This window comes from Mastigoproctus giganteus, chromosome 1, assembly GCF_048544385.1.
Source record: "Mastigoproctus giganteus isolate SK-2022 chromosome 1, ASM4854438v1, whole genome shotgun sequence".
Classification (NCBI taxonomy): domain Eukaryota; kingdom Metazoa; phylum Arthropoda; class Arachnida; order Uropygi; family Thelyphonidae; genus Mastigoproctus; species Mastigoproctus giganteus.
Window position 1 is genome coordinate 138,663,436 of NC_143575.1, and position 23,886 is coordinate 138,687,321.

At 36.9% G+C, this 23,886-nt stretch overlaps 1 protein-coding gene across 1 annotated transcript in view; it reads left to right on the top strand.

Moving 5' to 3' along the window:
- Positions 1-11,374: 11,374 nt before the first annotated feature.
- The window catches only part of LOC150091158 (growth/differentiation factor 8-like), a 148,166-nt gene continuing 135,654 nt past the window's right edge, over positions 11,375-23,886 (top strand). Inside the window, exon 1 of the mRNA XM_090382300.1 lies at positions 11,375-11,914. Coding sequence (XP_090238426.1) covers positions 11,404-11,914 — 511 coding nt within the window. The 5' untranslated portion in view covers positions 11,375-11,403. The remainder of the gene's footprint in view (positions 11,915-23,886) is intronic.

Here is a 23,886-nt window from a genome sequence, read left to right on the forward strand (position 1 = left end):
ACAATTGGAAAGAACCTGACAAAAATGGCTAGAGATTTACAGCAGGATGTAATATATTTACAAACTTGGTTGCATGATAATAAATTAGCACTCAGCTTTGAAAAAACAAAATTTTTGGTAATCAGACCTCCTCATCAAACCTTGGACATGCATCCCTCTATTAAATTATATAAACATGAATGCTTACATGATCAGAATTTCCAGAATTGCAAATGTCTAACTGTGGAAGAAGTTTCAAATCATTGTTACCTTGGGTTATGGATTGACTACAGTATAAGTTGGGCAATGCATATAACAAATTTGTACAATAAAATGAGATTTTATGTGTACTTTTTTTACTACATTCAGAACAAATTAAATATTAGAACAAAAGTTACCTTATATTATACATTAGTGAACTCCCAACTCAATTATTTAGTTAATGTATGGGCACGAGAAAATATAACTGAAATAAGGGTAATAACTTAATTAACAGGATTTTGAGACTTTTAATGGGGACAAACTTTTGGAATGACCTGAATAAGAGAAGGCAATTTTTGTTGAAATATAAAATACTTTATCCAGTTCAAAAACTGAAGTTAAATTTAATCTCGAAAAATCTTAACACTATTTTTGAAGAGTCGAATTTGCAAAGAAATGTCTCACATAATTTAAGGAACCGAAAAGCAATTGTTTTGCCTCACCCTAGGGTACTAAATAGATTTAGAGATAGGCATACAATGAATATAATAAACAACTTGTTGGCTTGTGTAGATTTCAGGCTCAGGAGAAGTTATTCTTGCTCCAAATTAAAATTCTTAATACTCAGTGATACAGTAGATTAGAATTGCTATGGCAGATAAATTTCTATCTCTGTTTGCAGTGCGGAATGTACTATGTGTTGTGATTTCATTATCTTTTCTGTTAGATAACAAATTTGTATGCAAAAACTTGTAAATGAAGAATTACTTGTTGTTTGGTTTTTTTAGGAGCATTAGCAACTAAGGCCATATTGCTCCGGGAATATGCGGTGGTCATTCCTGACCTTTCCGCATCCTCCGTATTTGGTGGTGACGGGCTCAAACCCCGGTCTAATCAAGAAGGGTGTGCTACACACTGCTGCTCCTTCCCACCTGGCTATGGAGGCGCCCCCAATGAAGAAGTACAACTTGTTGTCAAGAAACTTACTTTTCTTAACAAGTTCATTCATTGTAAACAAATTCTCTTGATAAAAATAAATTGTATTGAATTGTATTGTATTATTATTATTATTATTATTATTATTATTATTATATAAATTAAATTAAACTAAACATAATATAATAAGTAAATAAACAAAATAAAAACTAATAATAAAAACTAACAAAAGTAATAATAAAACTAATAATAAAAACTAAGCATAATAATATAAATTAAATTAAACATTAAATAAAGTACTTAACTGCCTTCTTTAATATAACTGGATGATTTCCATACACCCCAGGTGCCTTCCTCATGTTTATCTTCAACAATTTCTCCTCCATTTTATTCTCAGTTATTACAAGATTATCTAGCTTACTGCCAGAGTTTAATACACCTCTTGCATTCCCCTCCCTAAATAAATCCTCATGTGTGAATGTAGATGCAAAATATTTATTTAGTTTGTTAGCTACCTGAGCAGAATCATCAACAGTTGAACCATTGATATCAAGTTGACATATGTAAAGAACTCTTTGCTGAGTTTTTTTTTTTTTTTTTTTTGCATCCTTTGCCAAAGATTTCTCGCCTTTGCCTGCCTAACCTCCTTTGTGACTTGGTTACAGACCATCTTATATCCATCATAGGCTTCTGTGTCATATGTTAATTTATATGTATCCCATGCATTTTTCTTCTCTGCCACATGTCTAATTAGTTCATCTGACATCCATTTAAGCCTAAATCTTGAACAATATTTCTTATTTGGTATGAAAAGCCTAGTAGCTTCCAAGATTATTTCTTTGAATACTTCCCATTTTGAATTTGCTGTTGGTAACATCATCAGTTGATCCCACCGTATAAAATTTAAATACTGTCTCAGACCACCGTAGTCACCTTTACGAAAGCAAAAACCCTTCCCTTTACCCCTGATGGTAGTTACCTCTTTGAGTAAATCCAACTTCAGGACACTGTGATCACTGCCACCTAGTGGTTCCTTTATCTGCAGATTCTTAATGCATGAAGAATCACTACTGATAATCAGATCAAGAGTATTACTCCTTCTAGCTGCCTCCAGAACATACTGCTGTAAAAAAATAACCAATCAATAAATCCACAAAAGCCTTGCTAGTGTGTGAGTGACCAACCCATAAATTCCAGTCAATCTCTGGGAAATTAAAATCCCCCATTTACAGGCCCCTCTATTTCTCTGCACAATTGCTCATTATCCTCACCACATTCATTAGACCTATAACACACACACCTACTCTCATTTTTCCTTTCCCAGTGTTTATATCACACCAAACAGACTTAACATTGCACTTAGATTTTATGTGTTTCTTAACTAACAGAATAACCCCGTCCTCCCTTCCTGTCCTGTCTATCCTTTCTGTACACATTGTACTCCCCAAATTCCAATTCTGCACTGCTTATGTCTGTGTGACACCACGTCTCTGATATCCCAACAATATCTGCCTTTGATGTCTTGACTAGCACTTCAAGGTCAAATTTATTAACTATATTCCTAGCACTGGTATACATGCAAGTATTCCTGTTTCTACTCTTAGTTACCCTAACACAGCTCATGTATTTACTTGTTCCACTATGACTCCCAGCAGTCCTAGAAATCCCACTGCCTTGCTTTCCAGACTGCTGCTGAATTGCACTTCAATAGAAGCAGTGCAAGAATCACTTTCACCTCTGCCAGCGGCTACTGTTAATCTATTAGTCCGCGTATCTCCACAAGCTAGCAGTTTTCCGACATACCTAACTCTGCCTCGACAACATCAGCAATTATATTTAATATGATTAGCCGACCGGGCTAGCCGGGTGGGTAAAGTGCCTGCCTAGCAATCCAAAAGTCGCGGGTTCGAATCCCGCCTCGGGCTGGGATCACAGTATTGCAAAAACCTTGAAAGGTGCATTATGGCCACAGAAGCCGATGCGCCAACAACTAAACAAAAAAAAAGTTTAATATGATTACGAAGAAAACTAATTACGATATCTGTAAGGCGGCTGAAATCTTACAATGAAATCGTACAACTCCGATCATCGGTTCGGAATCCTCAGTTAATTTTGCGGTTTTCGGATGCATTTTCAGTTTTTCAATGTAATAGTTTAATACAATAATATTAACTCGTACACTCATAAACAGAGGTGTAACTATGCCAATGCAGCCAATGCGGTGCATGACCTAAAGGGGGTCCACTGCCCAAAAAAGGAAAAAAAATAATTGAGTAAAAATATGTTTTTTAGTCATGTTTATAATAAAATGTATTATGTCTACGAAGAATTATTTTTTTCACACGAAGCATGTTCATTGTTAGCTAGCTGCACAGCACAAGCGAAACTGCAGTGAATAGAGGTGAAATGGTATTAGCATAGCTGCGGCTTCCAGGGCAATTTTTAAGCAAAAGTGCGACATTTCATAAATTTAAACTTTTGCTAATTTTATGAAGTAGTCGTTAGGGTTTTAGCTCTATAACAGTGAGCAGAGTTGTCCTGAAATTCGACCATTTGGAAACATCCCCATAATGATCTGTACTTGTGAGAAGTAATGTTGTCTCAAGAATGTCCATGTACACCTCAGCATTCACTGTACCGTTCACAAATTCAAGACGACCAACTCCTCTGTGTGAAATACAGCCCCCATATCATATCATTTGAGATGCAGAATGTTTCATTGTGGAGCCAATATAGTCAAGGATGAAATTCTTCTCCTGTTCTTCGTCTAACAGTCTGCTGGACGTTCAACTTGCATGGTTCGGACAATGAATTTCTCTGATAAATCATGATTCGTGATCCATCAGAAAAAATAACGCATTTCCACTGATCCTCAGACCAACTAGCATTCTCTTTTGCCCACTTTAGACATTGGGCTTTCATTTTTTGCATCAAAAGTGCTGTTTTCTTGGGGGACGTGCTACTAATCCTGATGAGAAAAGGCGTCTGATAATTGCATTTCCTCCTGTTTTGACATCTGTCGATGAGGATCTTCTGTTTCGGACACAAAGACGGACCAGAAATCTGTACTGTACTGCAGAGGATAGTCGGGTATCACTTAGTTTCTTTCTGTTTAGATTGCCAGTTTCTGATAATTTCCGTAATAAACGTGCCAACGTTGAATGATTACAAGTGAATCCTTTTGGCTATTTCATGCGTAGAATGTCCCTCTGCATTCAACGCAGCATTAAAGCTTTTCCTACGTGGTGTTAATTGCGAAAACTTAGCCATTGCAATAGCAGTTCATCCTGGGCTCGTATTTATACTCCCGCTGTATAAATACACTGTATGTATACTCCCGCTAGGATGATGCAATCGTGTTTGGCACGTGACATCATCTAAGAGAGCTTGCTAAACATGTATGATGCAATACAGTAATGCTATTAGAAAACATATATCATATACTGTATTGCCAAATTTCACAGAAATTCGGTGAATTTTGCACGTGATGCAATTGTTTTACGCACCATTGTACACGAGCGTTGAGCAACCGTAGTTCGAGCACAAACTACGGTTGGTGCACCGTATTTGGTATGATTACCAAATATGGTGCTGTTTCTTGTATTCACTCTATCTTGTGAACTTCTGTGACCATGCAGTCGTATCGGAGTATAAATAGAAAATTTATTTATTTATGTAATATGCACTGCGTACACTCCCTAACTTTTTAATGGAAGTGTTTTCCGATGTACAGACATTACTTGATAAGAAAAAGTGTAATCAATATCACATTTTCAACGTACATTTCATTGGTCCCTGGAAACTTTTACGATAAATCATAGGCTCCCCTGTCTTCACGCCCTTCCCACCACAGAAATCATTCATATAAATGAAAGTATATTTCGGATGTCTCGAACGAAAAGCCTGATCGAAGCAAAATTTTCAACCTGTGTTCTGTAGGTCCTTGGAAAAATTTCAGGTTCAGTAACGATTTCACAAACTCGTTCTCTCCCCCCCCACACACAAAAATGGACATAAATGAAAATATATTTTCGATTTAATGAACAATAAAAATGCAGATTTTTATTAAATTTTCAGCATATATTCTATTGCCCCCTGGGATGGCTCTAAGTTGAATTCCGATTTCATAGCATTCCCTCCTCAAGAAAATGCTATGAAATCGGATATTGTAGTATTTCTGTAGAGGAACTATTACAAAGTTCCTACAGAAATATTACTATAAACTGGGAACGGGGACTCTAGTTCATTTCAAAATTTCACGTCTTACTTAGGATATTTTAGAAATCTTTGTAACAAAATGTCATGTCGATGAGTTGATTTATTTTGTTATAAATCATGAATTATTACCATTTGCTAACGCGCCCGAAAAGTAACGCACTGCGTATTAACTTGTTTAAGTTTATATTAGTTTATCCTTGTTGTAGTTTATTTTAAGTTACAAACTTCGTCCCTTAACAGCAGTATATGATACTGGGATATAAATTATATAGCAATAGGAAGTTTATAAATATGTTACAGTATTAATAAGGTATTATAATAATTAATGACGATGATGAATTACAATGATAAGTATAAAATAAATAATGTTTTTAAAGTTAAGTAAGTTAAAGGATAAATATGTGTGAAAAATGTCATATCATTCCCGCACTTTCAATGCATTGATCTGTTTGATAAATAAAGATAAACTGGCTCAAAAGCCTCTTGTGGGACTCTGTTTATGGCGAAGTCCGGGAAATGCTTTCCTTGTTCACAATAAAGTGTCGGTACGAGGAAACTTTAGTTTCAGGAGAGAGAGAGAGTAAACAGGGAATGGTTTGCTAGTATTATTTATTTATTCCGAGGAGAGAGTTGATAGAAATTTTGCCCAAAAAAATGACGATATCACGTTGATTCTAATCCCGTGGGGCTCTCCATATCCTATGAAATGACCGTTTTTCCACTTTTATTATTGAGTGTTAATAAGGAGGCCTGTGACTGTAACATGATCTGTAATGTGCTCCAAAATTGTTTTCTCAAAACTTTTAATAAACTATATCCCACAGATATCGGTGCTAAGAATACTTGCTAAGTCTGCTGTGTTATATTTTCGAACAAATTTGGTAAAATGCTATTTCCAAACAGCAAGTATAGCGACTGTTTCCAGAATCTTGTTGAAGATTATACGAATTATTTCAAGTATGTAAGGAACCGATCGGGTCCAACCGTGCATTTTGATTGAGTGAAGTGCGCCATTTCCTGTTTCAAGATATCCTAATACGACACGCTGCACATCAGAAGTTGACAGAAAACAGAGGTTTAAACGGTCCCTAAATCTACGAATTATACATTAAATCATGGCTGGTGAAAATGAAACATTTAATACAGCAATAATACAGTAAAATACTAGTAGTAGTAGTAGTAGTGGCACTTGATGCAAGAAAGCAAGTGTAGGAGCTTATGCAGCATCAGCCAAAAAAAAAAAAAAAAAAAATCACACCATACCCTCCAAATGCCTGTCCAGTTCCTCCTTAAATTTATTTAACCTATCAACTTCCACAACGACAGATGGAAGTTTGTTCCAGCAATTAACCACCCGCTGGCTAAAGGCAAATTTCCGCACATCTATTCTACATCTATCCTTTCTTAATTTGAACTTATGTCCCCGTAGGTTCGTATTCTGAACAAGTGGGAGGATCCCATCAGAATTCAGCGTGCTCAACCCATTCAAGGCCTTATAGACCTCAATCAGATCACCGCGCAGGTGCCTAGTCTCCAGCCACTGCAATTTGCAGAACTTAAGCCTCTCTTGGTAAGAGGATCCCTTCATTCCCCTCACCAATCGTGTTGCTCTTCTCTGTACACGCTCAAGCAAATCTACATCCTTCCTAAAATGAGGCCTCCAGACCTGTACGCAGTACTCAAGGCGTGGCCTGACCATTGCCTTATACAGAGGGACAATCACCTCCTTTTCCCTGCTAGCAAAATTCCTATATATCATTGACAAAACCCCGTGACCTGCCCTAGCAGCCTGTCTGCATTGCTCAGAAAACTTCATATCTGACTGCACAATTATTCCCAGGTCTTTTTCATTTTCTACCACCTTAAGTGTAGTACCACACAGTTGGTACGTTTCTCTGGGGTTACTTCTACCCATATGCAGTACTTTGCATTTGTCAAGGTTAAACTTCAGTTGCCACTTCTTAGCCCATCTGCCCAAATTATCTAGATCCTGTTGCAGTAGCACACTGCCATGACTGTCATTAACAACCCTGCCAACCTTCGTGTCATCTGCAAACTTCGACATTAAGCTTGATATACCTTCATCAATATCATTGATAAATATACAAAACAACAGTGGACCCAACACCGAACCCTGTGGGACTCCACTAATAACATTAGTCCACGAAGAGCAGCACCCATTGATTACCACCCTCTGTCTTCTCCCACTTAACCATCCTTTTATCCATTGTAGCAACTTACCCTTAATACCATTCTGCTCCAATTTGTACAGTAGTCTTCCATGCGCAACAGTGTCAAAAGCTTTCCTGAAATCCAAGTATATGATATCAAAATTATTTTTTGCATCCAGTTCCTTTGTGACCACATCATAATAACCAATCAAATTTGTCAGACAAGACTTTCCCTTAACAAACCCATGCTGTGTCTGAATTATTGCTGCAGTCTTGTCTAGATGATCCTGCAATGCATCTTTAACCAGTGACTCCATTATTTTACCTGGAACAGAAGTTAAACTAACTGGTCTGTAATTACTCGTGTCACCCTTCGAACCTCCTTTGTGAATTGGGGATACATTTGCACATCTCCAGTCCGTGGAACCTTCCCTGAATCCAAGGATGCTCTCATAATTATGGCTAAGGGTTTGCTTAGTTGCTTTGCCGCCTCCTTTAATATAACTGGATAGATCCCATCCACCCCAGGTGCCTTTCTTATGTTTAACTTCAACAATTTCTCCTCCACTTTGCTCTCAGTTATTACAAAATCATTAAGCACACTGCTACAATTTGATAACCTTCTTCCACTTTCAAACTGTAATAATTCCTCACGTGTGAATGTAGATGCAAAATACTCATTCAGTTTGTTTGCTATCTGAGCAGGATCATCAACAGTCAAACCATCGATGTCAAGTGGACCAATCATATTCATTCCCTTCCTTTTAGAGTTTATATAAGTAAAGAAATCCTTGCTGTTTTTCTTAGCATCTTTTGCCAAAGATTTCTCGTAATCCGCCTTTGCCTGCCGAACCTCCTTTGTGACCTGATTACAGACTAGCTTATATCTGCTACAGGCTTCTGCGTCGCCTGATAATTTATATGCATCCCATGCATTTTTCTTCTCTGTCACGAGTCTCATTAGTTCATTTGATAACGATTTAGGCCTAAACCTTGAACAATATTTCTTCATCGGTATGAAAAGTCTAGTAGCTTCCACGATTAATTCCTTGAATGCTTCCCACTTAGAATTTACTGTTTGTAACATCGTCAGTTGATCCCACTGTACAGAATTTAAAGGGCGCCTCCGTAGCCAGGTGGGAAGGAGCAGCAGTGCGTAACACACGCTTCTTGATTAGACCGGGGTTCGATCCCGTCACCACCAAATACGGAGGATGCGGAAAGGTCAGGGAATGACCACCGCATATTCCCGGAGCAATATGGCCTTAGTTGCTAATGCTCCTAAAAACCGAATAACAAACAAACAAACAACAACAGAATTTAAAAACTGTCTGAGACCAGTGAACTCCCCTTTACGGAAGCAAAAACCCTTTCCTTTACCCCTGACGGTAGTTACCTCTTTGAGTAAATCCCACTTCAGCACAATGTGATCACTGCCACCTAGTGGTTCCTTTATCTGCAAATTCTTAATACACGAATGATCACTGCTGATAACCAGATCAAGAGTATTACTTTCTCTGGTTGCCTCTCGAACATGCTGCTGCAGAAAACAATCATCCAATAAATCCACAAAAGTCTGACTAGCGTGTGAGTGACCAACCCACAAGTTCCAGTCAATATCTGGGAAGTTAAAATCCCCCATTATAAAATGTCTAGTAAAGTCGTGCTAATTACAAGTAAATGATTCTGGGCTTCATTAAAATATACTTTAGTCATTTTTTTTTAATAATTACTATATGTCAATGAAATAGAATACAGTACTGCATAAAAAAAAAAAAAAAAAAAAAACATGGTAATATTTACAATAAACTATTTTGACTCAACAATTTATGTTCTTCTTGTTTGTTATTCTTGTTCTTTCTGTTTTTTTTTTTTTTTTTTTTTTATAAATCAGAAAGAACAAGAATAACAATCAATAATACATTGCTGAAAGTGGTGGAACACTGTTGACAAACTGATTTCCCAGTATACGAATGTTTCTTGCAATGAACATTTTCAGAAAATTAAAACCACTTTGGATAAAACGGGAATATTCTCTATTTTAATAAATCATTTATATTTTAATAAGGATTTTAATAATTCTAATGATTTTTAATGATTCTAAAGGATTTTAATAATTCTAATGATTTTAATGATTCTAAAGGATTTTAATAAATCCTTTAGCAACGTTATTATAAGCTTGAGATATGCTGGACACATGTTGAGCCAACATGTGTCCAGCATATCTCAAGTAGCTGACTAAATTCTACACATAAAGCATTAAAGAATTAGTCGTGTTTTTTTTTTTTTTTTTTCCCCCTCTCCATCAAGACAGAGCGAGACAGAGAGAGAGAATTCATCTCTTAACACAAACAGACTTCGCTCTGAGACGAGAACGACTCCTAGAAGCGGTACGAGTTTTTTTTTGCTAAAATGCTCCTACTGTATTTAAATTTTGAGCTTGTGTATGTACTCACTCTCTCTCAAATCGACATACGCACAAGTCTTAATGTGTTTAATGTGATTAATATAAAAAATGCTTTTATTTCGTTACATAATTAATGCAAAGTGTTAAATATACTAATGTTATCACTAGTGATAACATTTTTCAATTGTAATATTCATGATATAATTATAATAAATTTCCTGTTCATACTCCAGGAAGGCCAGACAGTCAGAAAAGTTTACAAGAACATTATCGTATTTACCGCTCACGTGAGCTCTGTAACTCAAACAGTTATACTGCTTTAATCAGTATAACTTCCCCCCCCCCCGCATGTCCACCGGCTACGTCATTGCAAACTACAAAATGCTATCATATATGAAAAAAAAAAAAATCCATGAAAATCAATATCACTAATATTCACCTACTCATCAAGAAGATACCGAAGACCTGCGAATCATTCCAGCAAATAAGCCGCCTTCTAATCAATCCATGAAAATGTTAAATGCATCCTTTCATACATAATTTAAACCTGTCAAATAATTACAACTATTCTGTACGCATCCCCCTTAATCTGCCGGCTGAACAGGATGAATTTAAAAAATGAATAAATTCATTTAATAATAATAATAATAATAATTATTATTATTATTATTATTAGTTATACGGAATTGAATAATTTCTCTCTCAATCGTACAATGCTAGGGTGGCAATCAAGAGTTGTTTAGTCTCTACGGTAGCACTAGCGCGAGACAGAAAATTAACTCACTGTTTCAATGTACAGTTTATGATGAAACAAGCAGTTTTTTTTTTTGGGGGGGGGGATATTTTTATTTACATTTATTATTATTATTATTTTATTTTTTTTTTTTTTCATCTTCTAAACTATCCAAATATCTGTTTTGCAGTTTCAGCATAAGGTAAGGAAGTCTGCCGAATTTATTCACAATTCACTAGTATTGGGGAAACAGGTCGGTTTTTTGTTGTTATACGAGAAAACCAGCTTCATAGGATCGGTAAAGCGGTTTGCTGCTAGAACCGCCGAACAGTTGTGTTATATAAGTCAACTGGCTGCACATACTTTCGTGTCTTGTGTTTTAAAATTGTATTAGTAATTATCCCTCTCAATTTATTTCCAATATAGAAAATTCAAGAAATCGATATACGATAGTTCGCGAAAGTTCCGTATACCAATGCACGTTCTGTATCATTTGGCACGATGTCGTTGTAGATGTGACAGTAGCCGTACGATTGGTTCACTCCATGAAAGGAGGAGCCACGGAAGCGGTAGCAGAGTAGTCCCAGGCAGATTAAGTGCATTCTACCAATCACTTGGGGCTGAGGGGCGTGTGTTTCAAATGGTAGTGCTCCGTTGAGTGCTATAAAAAGAGAAGGATAAATTCTCTTCTCTTAGAAGCAGAGGCAAAATAGTACTGGGTTTCCCGACTGCTTCTCCCCATTTTCATAAGTGCAACTATGATCACATCCACTAACGTCCGCAATCCATTCTCGATGCTGGTTTTTCTGTGTTTATGTAGATATCTTTCAGCTAAAACTGAAGACGAGTTCGAAGATGACCTTAAAGTCTTTGTAAAAGAATGGGATAAAAAACATTCTGCTTCACAGTTTTCCATCATACAGGAAGCAAATCTGGCCATTGATAAAGGCGGAAATTTCACTTCTCAGGGAAATACTGGTATAGATATCCAAGTACAAACGGATAAAAAATGTACAACGTGCAAACATCAGGCACGGACAGCGCTACTGCAAGCTATTAAGGAAAGAATATTAAGCCAGTTAGAGTTGAAGCAAATGCCGAACGCAACAGGTAGATCACTTCCTAAAATCCCTCCCTTACATCACCTGTTGGACCGGTATGGCATGCAGGGAGACACACCCAACGAACCGTTTGTACCAGGGCCTCAGTACGGAGAAGAGGACGACTTTCACGTCACTGCAGAAAGGGTGATTAGCTTTGCTCAACATCGTGAGTAAATGATTAATTCTTAACTTGTAATATAAATATTCCTTAATTATATGTGTAATCAACTTGTCATATTTAGGTATTAAATAATTTACTCGATTAAGCTGAATAAAATGGAGCAATATCATCTTCAAAATTTAAAGTTGAAGTTGAAGGTACAGGGAAAATTGATTGATGCAGGCTAACAGAAAGTATTCCAACTGAAGTAATATTGATCTGCATGATAAAAATATGCTGTCCGCAGATTCCAGAAAGAAATGTCAGTAAGTTATGATCAAACCGTTTAAAGTTCAAAAGGAAATTTAAGAAAACACAATGTACGAATTAGGCACGTTCCCAAATACGCAAAGCGCTCACTGCCTTCATGTCCGTTCGCATCTAATTGAATATGATTTTCGTAAAAAAATTTGTCGTCTATTAGAAACATTTCTCACATCATCCCAAACTTAAAAATAGGGTCAGTACCAATTTTTCCCCCCATAAAATCTCGAGTTCTTTTTTTTTTTTTTTTTTTTTTTTTTTATAAAAATGGATGTACGTGCCGGATGTTTAAGCATTACTCGCTAAGGCGAAGTCGGATTGACACCAAATTTAAGTGGATGTTTTGTATGAAGTTTTAGGTTCAATCAGATTCCATAACCTTCCCCCCAAGTAAACTTCCTAGAGAAATATTTCTATAAATTAACAATATAAGCTTTAAAAATTTCACGACTTTATTTAAAATATTCTTAGAGTCGTTCGTACAGAAATTTAATGTCGACAAGTTAACCCATTTCTCCTGTGAGCCATTCCACTTTCCTCTTATAAAGAACTGTTACACAACTCCACGTCACGGCTACCCATCATGTGTTTACCAAAACATTCACGGGTGAAATTTTGGTAAACTCTTTTAAAGATCAATTATATCTGATTGCGGAAAACAGAAGGAAAATTCGAAAGTTCATATCATAAGAACGGCTAGAAAGAGAAAAAGGATTAATTGTTTGTGTGATGACTATGATGAGAAGGTGTACTATAGGCATCGTTGGGCGACGAATGAGTAAGGATATTTGTGGTACCTTTTTGAAAGCAGAGTGTGGGAGCTGTGCTCAAAGATATATTAGAGGGAATGGAGAAAAAGCAGAGTGGGGGGCTAAATTCAACGACAGTTTTGTTGTCTGTGTGCGCACTTGCCTTAGACGCTCTGTACCTAGCTGTTGTACAACTGTACAATCGCCGGGAATTTGGAACTGGTTGCAAAACTTTTGTCCTGTCGCGGACCCTATATAATGTAACGGATTTCATCCCTACGACTAAACGGTCGTACGAAAAAGTCCCTCTGTGTGCGAAGAGCCTTCAAGTGTGTATACATAATTTTGACTCGCCCTGTACTAGGTAATCTTAGCGGTGCATATTTTGAGTATACCCACTGTACCCTCCTGTAGAGCACACTCATGGTTTAAAAGGCAGAATTTCATGGGGGCAGTGGACACAATTTTCCCTACAATCTCCATTGCCCTTGCTCAAATATGCGATGTTTTCATTGCTACTTGGTCAAACTTGTAATTTTCAGAAGATGAAAAGTATAACATGTTATTAACAAATTAAAAAAACTCGCTGGTTATGTTTATACCAAGCGATCGATCGAGCGTTAAAATTTTTAACCAAGTTTAAAATTTTAAACAGCCATGTTTTCTTGCGGAAGAATATCGGCCTAAATTTATTGTACAATTTTTAACCCTGACTTTGTGGATCAGGGTGAGAAATTAAATGAAATGAAGTTCACTTTCATGTTATGCATAATGCGCTTGGCATATTCAAAAAAAAACAATTACTAAAAACTGGATGTTCCAAAAATTGAATAATAATCGCACAGTTATTTTCTGGTTATTGATTTACACGGCCATCAGTTACGTGCACCAGACGATCGAAATGCTTATACAGTATTACCATTAAAGAAAAGTTTGTTCCTCTTGAAGTGCTTGCCAAATTTTAACTGTTCATAAAGTCAGGGTGGAGAAATGAAATTATTTGACATCTATAAAACACACCACTTCCGAATACCTAAAATATGGGCTGAATCCTACAATAAATTCAAATTTATGGAATGGAGGCTTTTAACAAGTACATCAGTTTGGGCGAAAGTACCAAATATGTGTAAAAATATTAATGACATGGAATTTCTAATCGACAAAACTTATTTAGTCAATTTTTTTTTTTTTTTTTTTCTTTGCTTACAAATTTCAGTAAAGCCGAAAGAAAGCAATGATGATAGCTCGATGTTTAATATATATAGAATGCTACCTCGTCCTATGAATGTTCATTAGATGGAAGAAATGTCTCGAGGTAAAACCTTAATGCCATTATGTTAAATTTAAAACAAAAACTGAACTTGTAAGTGGTTTTTTTTTTTTTTTTTTTTCTCCGATCAATATATGATTAAGGCAAGGTCAATAAAATATGACTGAGTTAAGCCTTTGACTTCTGATTTATTTTACTGCAATACTGCTTGGTTGTTCCTCAAATTTTAATGTAATTATTTTAAGATATGTATATTAAATATCGTAAAATAATTATATTATTTTTATTTCATGTTTAGAGCATATATTATCCGAATATGGCGAAGTTCTCATTTATGAGCAGGTGTTGACAGTTGCGACCGTCAATAATTCGTCTTAGCGGAAGACATAACTACTGTCAAGGGTAAAATGGCGGGCTTTTACTTCCGCAAGGCTGGCTACAATAGTCAGAGAGAGGGAGTTTTAAAATTGTATACAGTAAAATACGTTATGTGGCTTCTACAAAGGCTAAAAATTGGCTCCACTGCCTCTTATCTTTTCTCAGTTTCTCTTAACTTTTTTTTTTTTTTTGGTGAGTACCTTCTCTGAATCCCAACTGCACTTCCTTTCCTTTCCCACCCATTCACAACTTTTCCAGTTATCCCCACTTTCATTTTCTCCTAACTTCGTCTATCCTGGAATTTTTTTCCGGTAGAGTCTAGCATGAAAGTAGTAGATCGTGGCCGCCTCCACGTGGAGGCGGCCACCAAGAGCCAGGTCATCATCATCAGCCATTTTCAATCCACTGCAGGATGACAGCCTCTCCAGCAACTTTCCAGTTCCTTCTGTTTTGAGTACTGGCCATCCATTTACTACCCACAAACTCATGAATTTCTTCTATCCATCTCCACCTTTGTCTTCCAGGTTTTCTTCTAGCTCCTCTTGGATACCATTCTGTTATTTTCTTAGTCCATCTGTCATCATGTCTTCGAGCTATGTGTCCTGCCAAAGACCATTTTAGTTCTTTAGTTTTGATAAGAATGTCCTTTACTTGAGTTTGCTGCCTAATCCATGTGTTTCTCTTCTTATATAACAGTCTGATTCCCAATATAATTCGTTCCATTCTTCGCTGTGTAGTTCTCAGCTTCTCTTCCATTCTTTTGGTGAGTGCCCAAGTTTCACTTCCATAAGTCATGGTGGGGAGTATATATTGGTTCATTATTTTACGTTTCAGACAAATTGGGATATTGCTTCTCAGAGCAGTGCGTAGCACACGCTTCTTGATTAGACCGGGGTTCGAGCCCGTCACCACCAAATACGGAGGATGCGGAAAGGTCAGGGAATGACCACCGCACCGGAGCAATATGGCCTTAGTTGCTAATGCTCCTAAAAACCAAATAACAACAACAGCTTCTCAGTATGTGACTATATTTCCTGAATGCTATCCATCCAAATTTATTCTTCTCTTGACTTCTAGCCATTTATCATTATTGCAGCTAATGATTTGTCCCAGATAAGTATATGACTATCTTGTCTTTCCAGTGCCCGAAACATTGCCTTATGCTGTATGGAGTCAAATTTCTTTTCATAATCCACAATTACTGCTCCTTCAATCATTATATCCCTTTCTGTGGCATACTTGTTCATCATTACTTTTGTTTTAGCCATATTCATCTTTAGTCCAAAATCCTTACTAACTGTGCATAACTGATTAAGATTTGCCTCTAATTCTTTGGGATCGTGGCTTATGACCACAATGTTATCTGCAAATCGTAAATGGTTTAGGCACTCTCCGTTCACATTTACTCCTTTCTGTGACCAGTCTAATCTTCTGAAAGCTTCCTCAAGGGCAGTAGTAAACAGCTTTGGAGATATTGTCTCCTTGTCGAACTCCTTTCTCAATTTTAAATTTCCTACTGTCTTTGTCTAGTCTAATAAAGGAGGTAGCCCTCTCATATATTTTCTTCAAAATCATAATATATGGGGTATCTATGCCTTGTCTTTGCAGTGCCCGAAACATTGCCTTATGCTGTATGGCGTCAAATGCCTTTTCATAATCCACAAATGCCAGGCATAATGGTGTTTTATATTCATTTGCTTTCTCCATTAGCTGTGATATTACGTGAAGGTGATCCATATTTGAGAATCCTGTCCTAAAGCCAGCTTGCTCTTTTGGTTGATTCTCATCAAGTATTCTTTCTAATCTGTTAGTGAACAACTTATAGATGTGGGATAACAAGCTAATTGGTTTATAATTTCCAATTTCTAATTTATCTCCTTTCTTATGCAGCAAAACTATGATTGCATTATTCCACTGCTTAGGCATCACCTTTTCTAATGCACTTTGTGAAGAGCCTTGCCAGTTTTTGTGTTATGTCTCTTCCTCCCAATTTTAACAACTCTACAGTAACTTCATCTTCCCCTGGGGCTTTCTGATTCTTCATTTTCTTCAATGCATGTTCTACCTCATCAGGAAGAATATCCGGTATGTCGTATTTGTTGCTACTTTGCAATCCATCTTCCCCATTTCTGGCATCATTCCCCTACTCCTTGTATAATTCTCTATAGTAGTCTTCTGCTATTTGAATTATGCCTTCTCTGCTGTTTATAAGTACACCATCGCTATTCTTCAGTTTCAGTATCATTTGTCTTTCTGTATTACTGCTCATAGCTGCTGATTTAAATCCTTTGTTTTCCCTTAATGCTTGTTCTACTTTTCTTGTGTTAAATCTCATGTCCTCTGAGTCTTTTTCTAATGGCTTTGCATAACTCAGTATACTCAATTTTCTCCCTGTCAGTGTTTTTCTTGCTTTTCATTTGTCGTCTTCGGTTCATCATGACAAGTGTTTCTTGACTAATTTTTTCTTCTTTGGATTTCTTTATCCCTATAGGTTTCTTGGGCTTTATCACTTTCAGAAAGTTGTAATATTCCTCGTCGATAGCTTGGTCCTCAGCAGTCTGCAGAAGCTCAAACTTGTTCTTAAGTTCCAGTACATACTGCTTTTTCTCCTCTCTGTTACCTCAAAGACCTTATTTACTCGAATCAGTTTTTTCATTTCCTTTCCTACATATATATCAAGTGTACATCTTAACAAGAGCCAGGTCCCGGCCAGCAATAGAACACTTCATAACAGCCGACCGGGCTAGCCAGGTGGGTAAAGTGCCTGCCTGGCAACCCAAATGTCGCGGGTTCGAATCCCGCCTCGGTCTTGGATCAGAGTAAAATACAAAACCTTTGGGAGGTGCATCATGGCCACAGAAGCCGATGCGTCAACAACTAACAAAAAAAAAAAAAAAAACACTTACACACCCAACACACTACATAAAAATGGCCGGTTTTGTCGTAAGTTTAACACAAGAAGTACAATGGGGGAAACCCTGGGGTCCACCACAACAACACATGAATGAAAAAGAAAAAGAAAATTCTATATAATGGGACGGTCTGATTATTTCCAGCAGCAAATGCAAAATGGGAAGCATTCAGGGAAGTAATTGTAGAAGCTACTAGGCTTTTAATACCAATGAAGAAATACAGTTCATCTTGCATCCATTTAAATCTAAATGGATGCAAGATGAACTGTTGAGAAATGCATATAAATTAACAAGTGATACAAAGCCTATGATAGGTATAAATTAGTCCGTAATCAAAACACAAAGCACGTTAAGGCTGATTATGAGAAGTCTCTGGAAAAGAAAAGCAGCAAAGACTTCTATGCTTATATTAACAGTAGAATAAAGGGTTCGAATCACATTGGTCCACTTAATGTCAATGGGTTAACAGTTGATAATCCTGCTCAGGTTGCTGACAAATTGAATAGGCATTTTGCCTCTACATTCACACATGAGGAATTCTTTAGGGGAAGGAAAGCCAGAAGGTTATCAAACTGTAGCGGAGAGCTAAATGACTCTGTGATAACTGAATGGAAGAGAAATTGTTCAAGCTGAACATAAAAACGGCGCCTAGGATGGATAGAACCTATCCAGTTGTATTAAGGGAGGCAGTAAAGGAGGTAAGCAAACCCTCAGCCATAATTATGAAAGCACCTTTGGAATCAGGGGAGGTCTCTGTGTACTGGAGATGTGCTAATGCATCCTCAATTCATAAAGGCGGATAAAAAGGTGACATGAGTAATTACAGACCTGTTAGCTTAACGTCTGTTCCAGTCGAAATAATGGAGTCGCTGGTTAAAGCAGTTATGCAGGACCATCTGGACAGGAATGCCATTATGCTGTAGTCACATCATAGATTTGATAAGGGGAGATCTTGTCGAATCAATCTGATAGGTTACTATGATGCAATAACCAAGGAACTGGATGCAAAAATAATTTTGATATCATATAGTTGGATTTCAGGAAGGCTTTTGATACTTGTATATAAAAAACTGCTGTAAAAACTGGAGGAATGTGACATTACGGACAAGTTTACTGCTTTGGATAAAGAGATGGTTAAGCGGAACAAGATAGAGTGGTTATCAATGGGCACTGCTGTTCGTGGAATAATGTTATTGGTGGAGTCCATCAGGGGTCAGTGCTGGGCCCTTTTTTTTTTTTTTTTTTCAATATTTATTAATAATACTGATGAAGATACATCAGGCTTAATGGCCAAGTTTTCTGATGATACAAAGGCTGGCAGGGTAATTAACGACAGTAATCGGGGTGAGTTAGTGCGACAAGATCTAAGAAAATTAGGGCGATGGGCTGAGAAATGTTTAGGACGAGGCGCCACCGGTGGTTTCCCACAACTGCGCTGCTGAGCAGTTGAAGTTTAATATTCAGTTCTTATATTTGGAGCCTGGCAGACTGAAATGAGTGTTACATATAATGGGTTTAAACAGTCGTGAGGGTTCTGTCAGTCTGGCCTCTTCTGTTCCACATCTCTCTCTCTCCCCTGCCTGTAAACTGGCTTCTTCTATTCTCTCTTGTTAGAAGCCTTTTTGGAGATCCCCCCCCCCATCTCTGAGTTATAAAAACAGTGTATGAATAATGCTCACATTGTAAACAATAGCAATATATCCCTAGGAGCAGTAGTTTTATTTAGAACAGTGCAGTGCCGCCACAACCTGTGGTGGAGTGTTTTCACAATGTTAATACTTGTAATTAAACTGAACGTCTTAGTTTAGAGAAGCTATAGAGCTTTATCGGGTGTTCTACAAAGTTCTATAATCTTTGTAATTAATTGATAAGGAGATAACTATATTTACTTTTCACTTCCATTAATCACAGACGGGGGCCTTCCCTGGTAGGGACTAATGGGCCCTCCCGTCATGATCAAAATAATGTGTATTTTTTTTACTGCTACATGATGCCGTGGAACACTTTTGTCCCTTCCTTTAGAAAATACTGCGACTGCTCCCCTCAACATCACACAAAAATAAAAATAAAAAATCATTTAATTAAAGAAAAAATCAAATGCGCCTGAAGTTTGGATTTAAACGTTGTTGCATTAACTTTTTTTCTTCATATAGCCTACTTCATTCGTACAGTGCTCATAAAATAAGACTAACAGATTTCTGCAGAGTTTTATGTTTAACAGATGGAAAAACCGATATAAAGATGAATAAAAATGCAGTTTACATGATGATATCAGACCAGCATTAAATGAACTTGGAACTGTGTTAAATAAAACAATGCAATATTAGAACCGATGCTTGAAGACATGATCCTTCTCTTATTACCGGAATTACTAATATACCGCGAAGATACAAGTAGGAATTGCAGTGAACATAATCCAGGAAATCAGAAAGATTTTAGACCGCATAGGTAGAATAATGAAAGAGGAGAAGAGATTATATACATAACGACGTAACAGTATTCCATTACTGAAGGTTGTATCAAAGAGTTCACGGAAGAAGTATAGATGCGGTACTGTGATTACCATTGCATTATAAACTTAAAAAGTGACGATACCAAGCAATAAATTAAATCAAATAATCTATTTAATTTCATTTTTATTTCTTAAAGTTCTTTTCATTTTTGAGGTCAGGCTCGCCTCTTTTTTTTTTTTTTTTTTTTTTTTTCCTCTTTATCTCTTTTTTTTTTGGTAGCCTATTCAGTCTGCATGGTGACGAGTTCATTGTAGTAAACTGTTGAATATCCTCCCCAAACCTTCTCCCTCCATTAACATTCGTATTTCAACATATATTATCGTATTCTAAGTATAAGTGTGGAATAAAAATTACCTTCAAAGGCAGTGCTCACGTACGACACAACTGGTTCCTGAAACGAAGTCGAAGCACATATTCCTATAAAAGTAATGTTAAAAATTTGGTTACCTTTACAGATTTTTCATTTTTTTTATAAAATGATCCGTAATATTGTACTCGGACAAAAATAAATGTAAATTATTAAAAATCAGACCAATCCATTTTATTCTAATAGAGAAATAATGACTTGGAAGACCTAATCGAACAGCTGAAAAATTAGGTTAAGTATTTAGGGCATCAGAATTCTTCCACAGTCCTTATATCCGATGCCCATAAAGACTCCTGGCCTTTTCTTGAATTATTTTTCCAATTCAAGGATAGGCCTTTGATTCTGAATCCAATTAATGGTAAGAAGGTTTTCAACGTCAGCGATAAGCCCAGCAATTAATATAATATGTTATCCATATACTAATTTTACATAATTTATTAATTTCTATTAATTTATTACGGTATTTATTAATTTCACTCCTTAGGTCGTCTTAACTTCCGGAAATTATCTTTATATATATCGTGGTATTTCAAATTTATTTTTTATCTGACTACTCGCCTTCATCTTGGTTTTTGTGTGTTCCATACAAGGTGTCCCAAAAGTCACTATCTATTTGAATTTCAAGATGAATTTCATAATAATGTCCAAATGACATGATTATACGCTTATTTTTCTACAAAATAGCATTTACATTGCTCTGCAACTTTTCATAATTTATTAATTATTTTTTTCTTTCCAGACCCAAATATAAGTATAATATTGCCATTAAAACATTTTTTGAAATTCTCCTTATTTAGCCTAATAGACAGACTTTTGGGACACCCTGTATTATTCATCCACATCCGACATAACTAGCACAATCTTTCAAGGTCCTATCTATGATTTCTACTCCCCTACTTTCTGCTTTACTAGAATCTTCTTATTTTTATATCTCTGAAACAATTAAGGTCTTGGCGGTGAACGAAATACTGTTTATTCTTACTACAACAGTTACAAAAAGCAAAAACAGGAATATATATTTTCACGTACACTAATTCCAGGACTATAGTAAATGAATTTGAAGTTCGGCTTAAGTCGACAAATACGGATATAGTAGGAATATCGGTAACGTGGTGCCACTCAGATACAAGCGATGCGGAATTTGAATATAAAGAATACAATGTGTACAGAGAGAGAGAGAGAGAGAGAGAGAGAGAGAGAGAGAGAAAAAAAAAAAAACAGTCGCATTAGGACCACCCGAGAAGGTTCTGATATGACCATATGTAATACGCCCTTAAATTATGTGTTCTCTGATTTATTTCTCTGTTTTTCAGGACAAAAAACAGAAATCTTCCCAGAGTTTCGGGAAGAAAAAAAACCTTGCCCCGTACGTCTGAAAGTGACTAACTCATGCACGGAATGCGAAAAAAAAAATAAAGCCCATAAAAGTTACTTGCGTCATTGATGAAATTAGAACCCGAGCATTTTCCACCTAGTGTTAACTTAAGTAAACTTAATGAATATGGTATTTTGACTTTCTTACACAACGTACACAAGGGGACATAAACTCATACTGCAAAAGGGGCGATCTTGTCTGATTTATCTGATTGGAGACTATAATGCAGTAACAAAGGAACTCAATGCAAAAAAAATAATTTTCATATCATATACTTGGATTTCAGGAAAGCTTTTGACTCTGCACATAACACCGCCACACAAATTGAAGCAGTGTGGCATTAAGTGCTGGTAAGGATTAAGGCATGGATCGGCAACCTGCGGCTCTTTAACTTTTAGCCCACATGAAGCACAAAAAGAAATGGTTAGAGGATTAAAAATCAAGAACATGTGGAGTACACGACTAAATTGCCTTAAAACTGAAATTGAGGATTTGGAGAGTCAAAAGGCTGCCCTTCCAATTCTACATAAATGGATGCCGACCGACAGATGAATTGAAAAAGCAAGACCAAATTGTGTTCGATGCGTGGTGCAGCTTACTGGACACGTATATAAACTTGAAAATATTTGCGTTTGGACTTATCTCAGTTTTTGGTTCGACGAATTTCTGCGGGCAAATATTTTCAAACATGAATTATATTAAAAATAAATCAAGAAACCATCTGAACAATAAGAGTCTCTCAGAATGCTTAAAGATAAATTACGACATACTTCCCTGATGGTGAGAGACTCGCTCAAGACATTCAGCAGCAAAAGTCACATTAATTTGAAATATTAATAAATATTTCAATATATTTTTTTTAAATAAAACTCTTTCCATTTCTTCAACCCTCCCCCCAGCTTGAGCTGAAGTGCAGCTCTTCGGATTCTTTTTTTTTTTTTTTTTTTTTCCCTAAATTAGATCGAAAATGACTCTTCACTCAAAAAGGTTGCTGACCTCTGGTTTAAGGTATGGTTGAATTTTAGAAGACAGACTGGTTACCAGTAGGCACTAACCTTGAAATAATGTTATTAGCGAAGTCTTTCAGAGTTTAGTGCTCGTAGGTCCATTGTTGTTTTCTATATTTATTAACTATATTGATCAAGGTATATATAAGGATTAATGTGTAAGTTTGCAGGTGATACGAATGTTTGCAGGGTGGTTAATGACGATATGCTACTGCAATAAGATCTACATAAATTAGGCAAACGGACTGAGAAGTCGCAACTGAAGTTTAATATTAACAAATTCAGGGTACGTCATATGTGGAGCAATAATCTCAGTTTAACTTACCAGTTGTGTGGCACCGCAATCAGGTCAGTGGAGAATCAAAAAGATATCATGGTAAGTGTGCAGTCAAGTATGAATTTCTCTGAGCAATGCAGACGGGCTGCCAGAAAATCTTGTGTGGGATTTTGCTAATGATATACACCTATGAGCCGAAACATTATGACCAGCGAGTCGTTATGCAAATCGAAGCAACTGCAGGTGAACTGCGCGTGCTCTAGTCGGGACACGGTAAAAAAAAAAACACCTGATACTGAGCTCCGTTAATCAGTGTTACTATTTTTCTTCGGATTGGAAAGGCCGGACCTAACCGAGTTTGCAAAGGCCAAATTGTAATGGCCAGACGACTGGGTCAGAGCATATCCAAGCTAGCTAGACTATTGTATTAGGCCATCCAAATATTTAAATTCATCTGCCGTGGGAAGAGCATATCCGAAACGGCACGGCTGGTGGGATGGTCACAATCAGCTGGCGTAAGTACCTACTGAAAGTGGTCCGAGGAAGGAAAACCCACGAACCACGGGCGAGATATTGGACGACCACGGCTCATCGATGCTCGAGGTACGCGAAGGCTCTCCCGGATGGTACGTGGAAACAAAGGGCGACTGTGATTGAAACTTCAGTCACCGGCAACCCTCCGGTAATTGAAATGCTGGGGACGGAAGTAATGTGTCACAACACACAGTACATCGAATCCTGCTGAAAATGGAGCTGCGTAGCCGCAGGCTGCTCCGAATGCCCATGCTAACCACGATTCACAGGCGACAGCGCCTATAATGGGCACGCAAGCACCGAAGAAGGTCGTCTGATTGAATGAATCACGT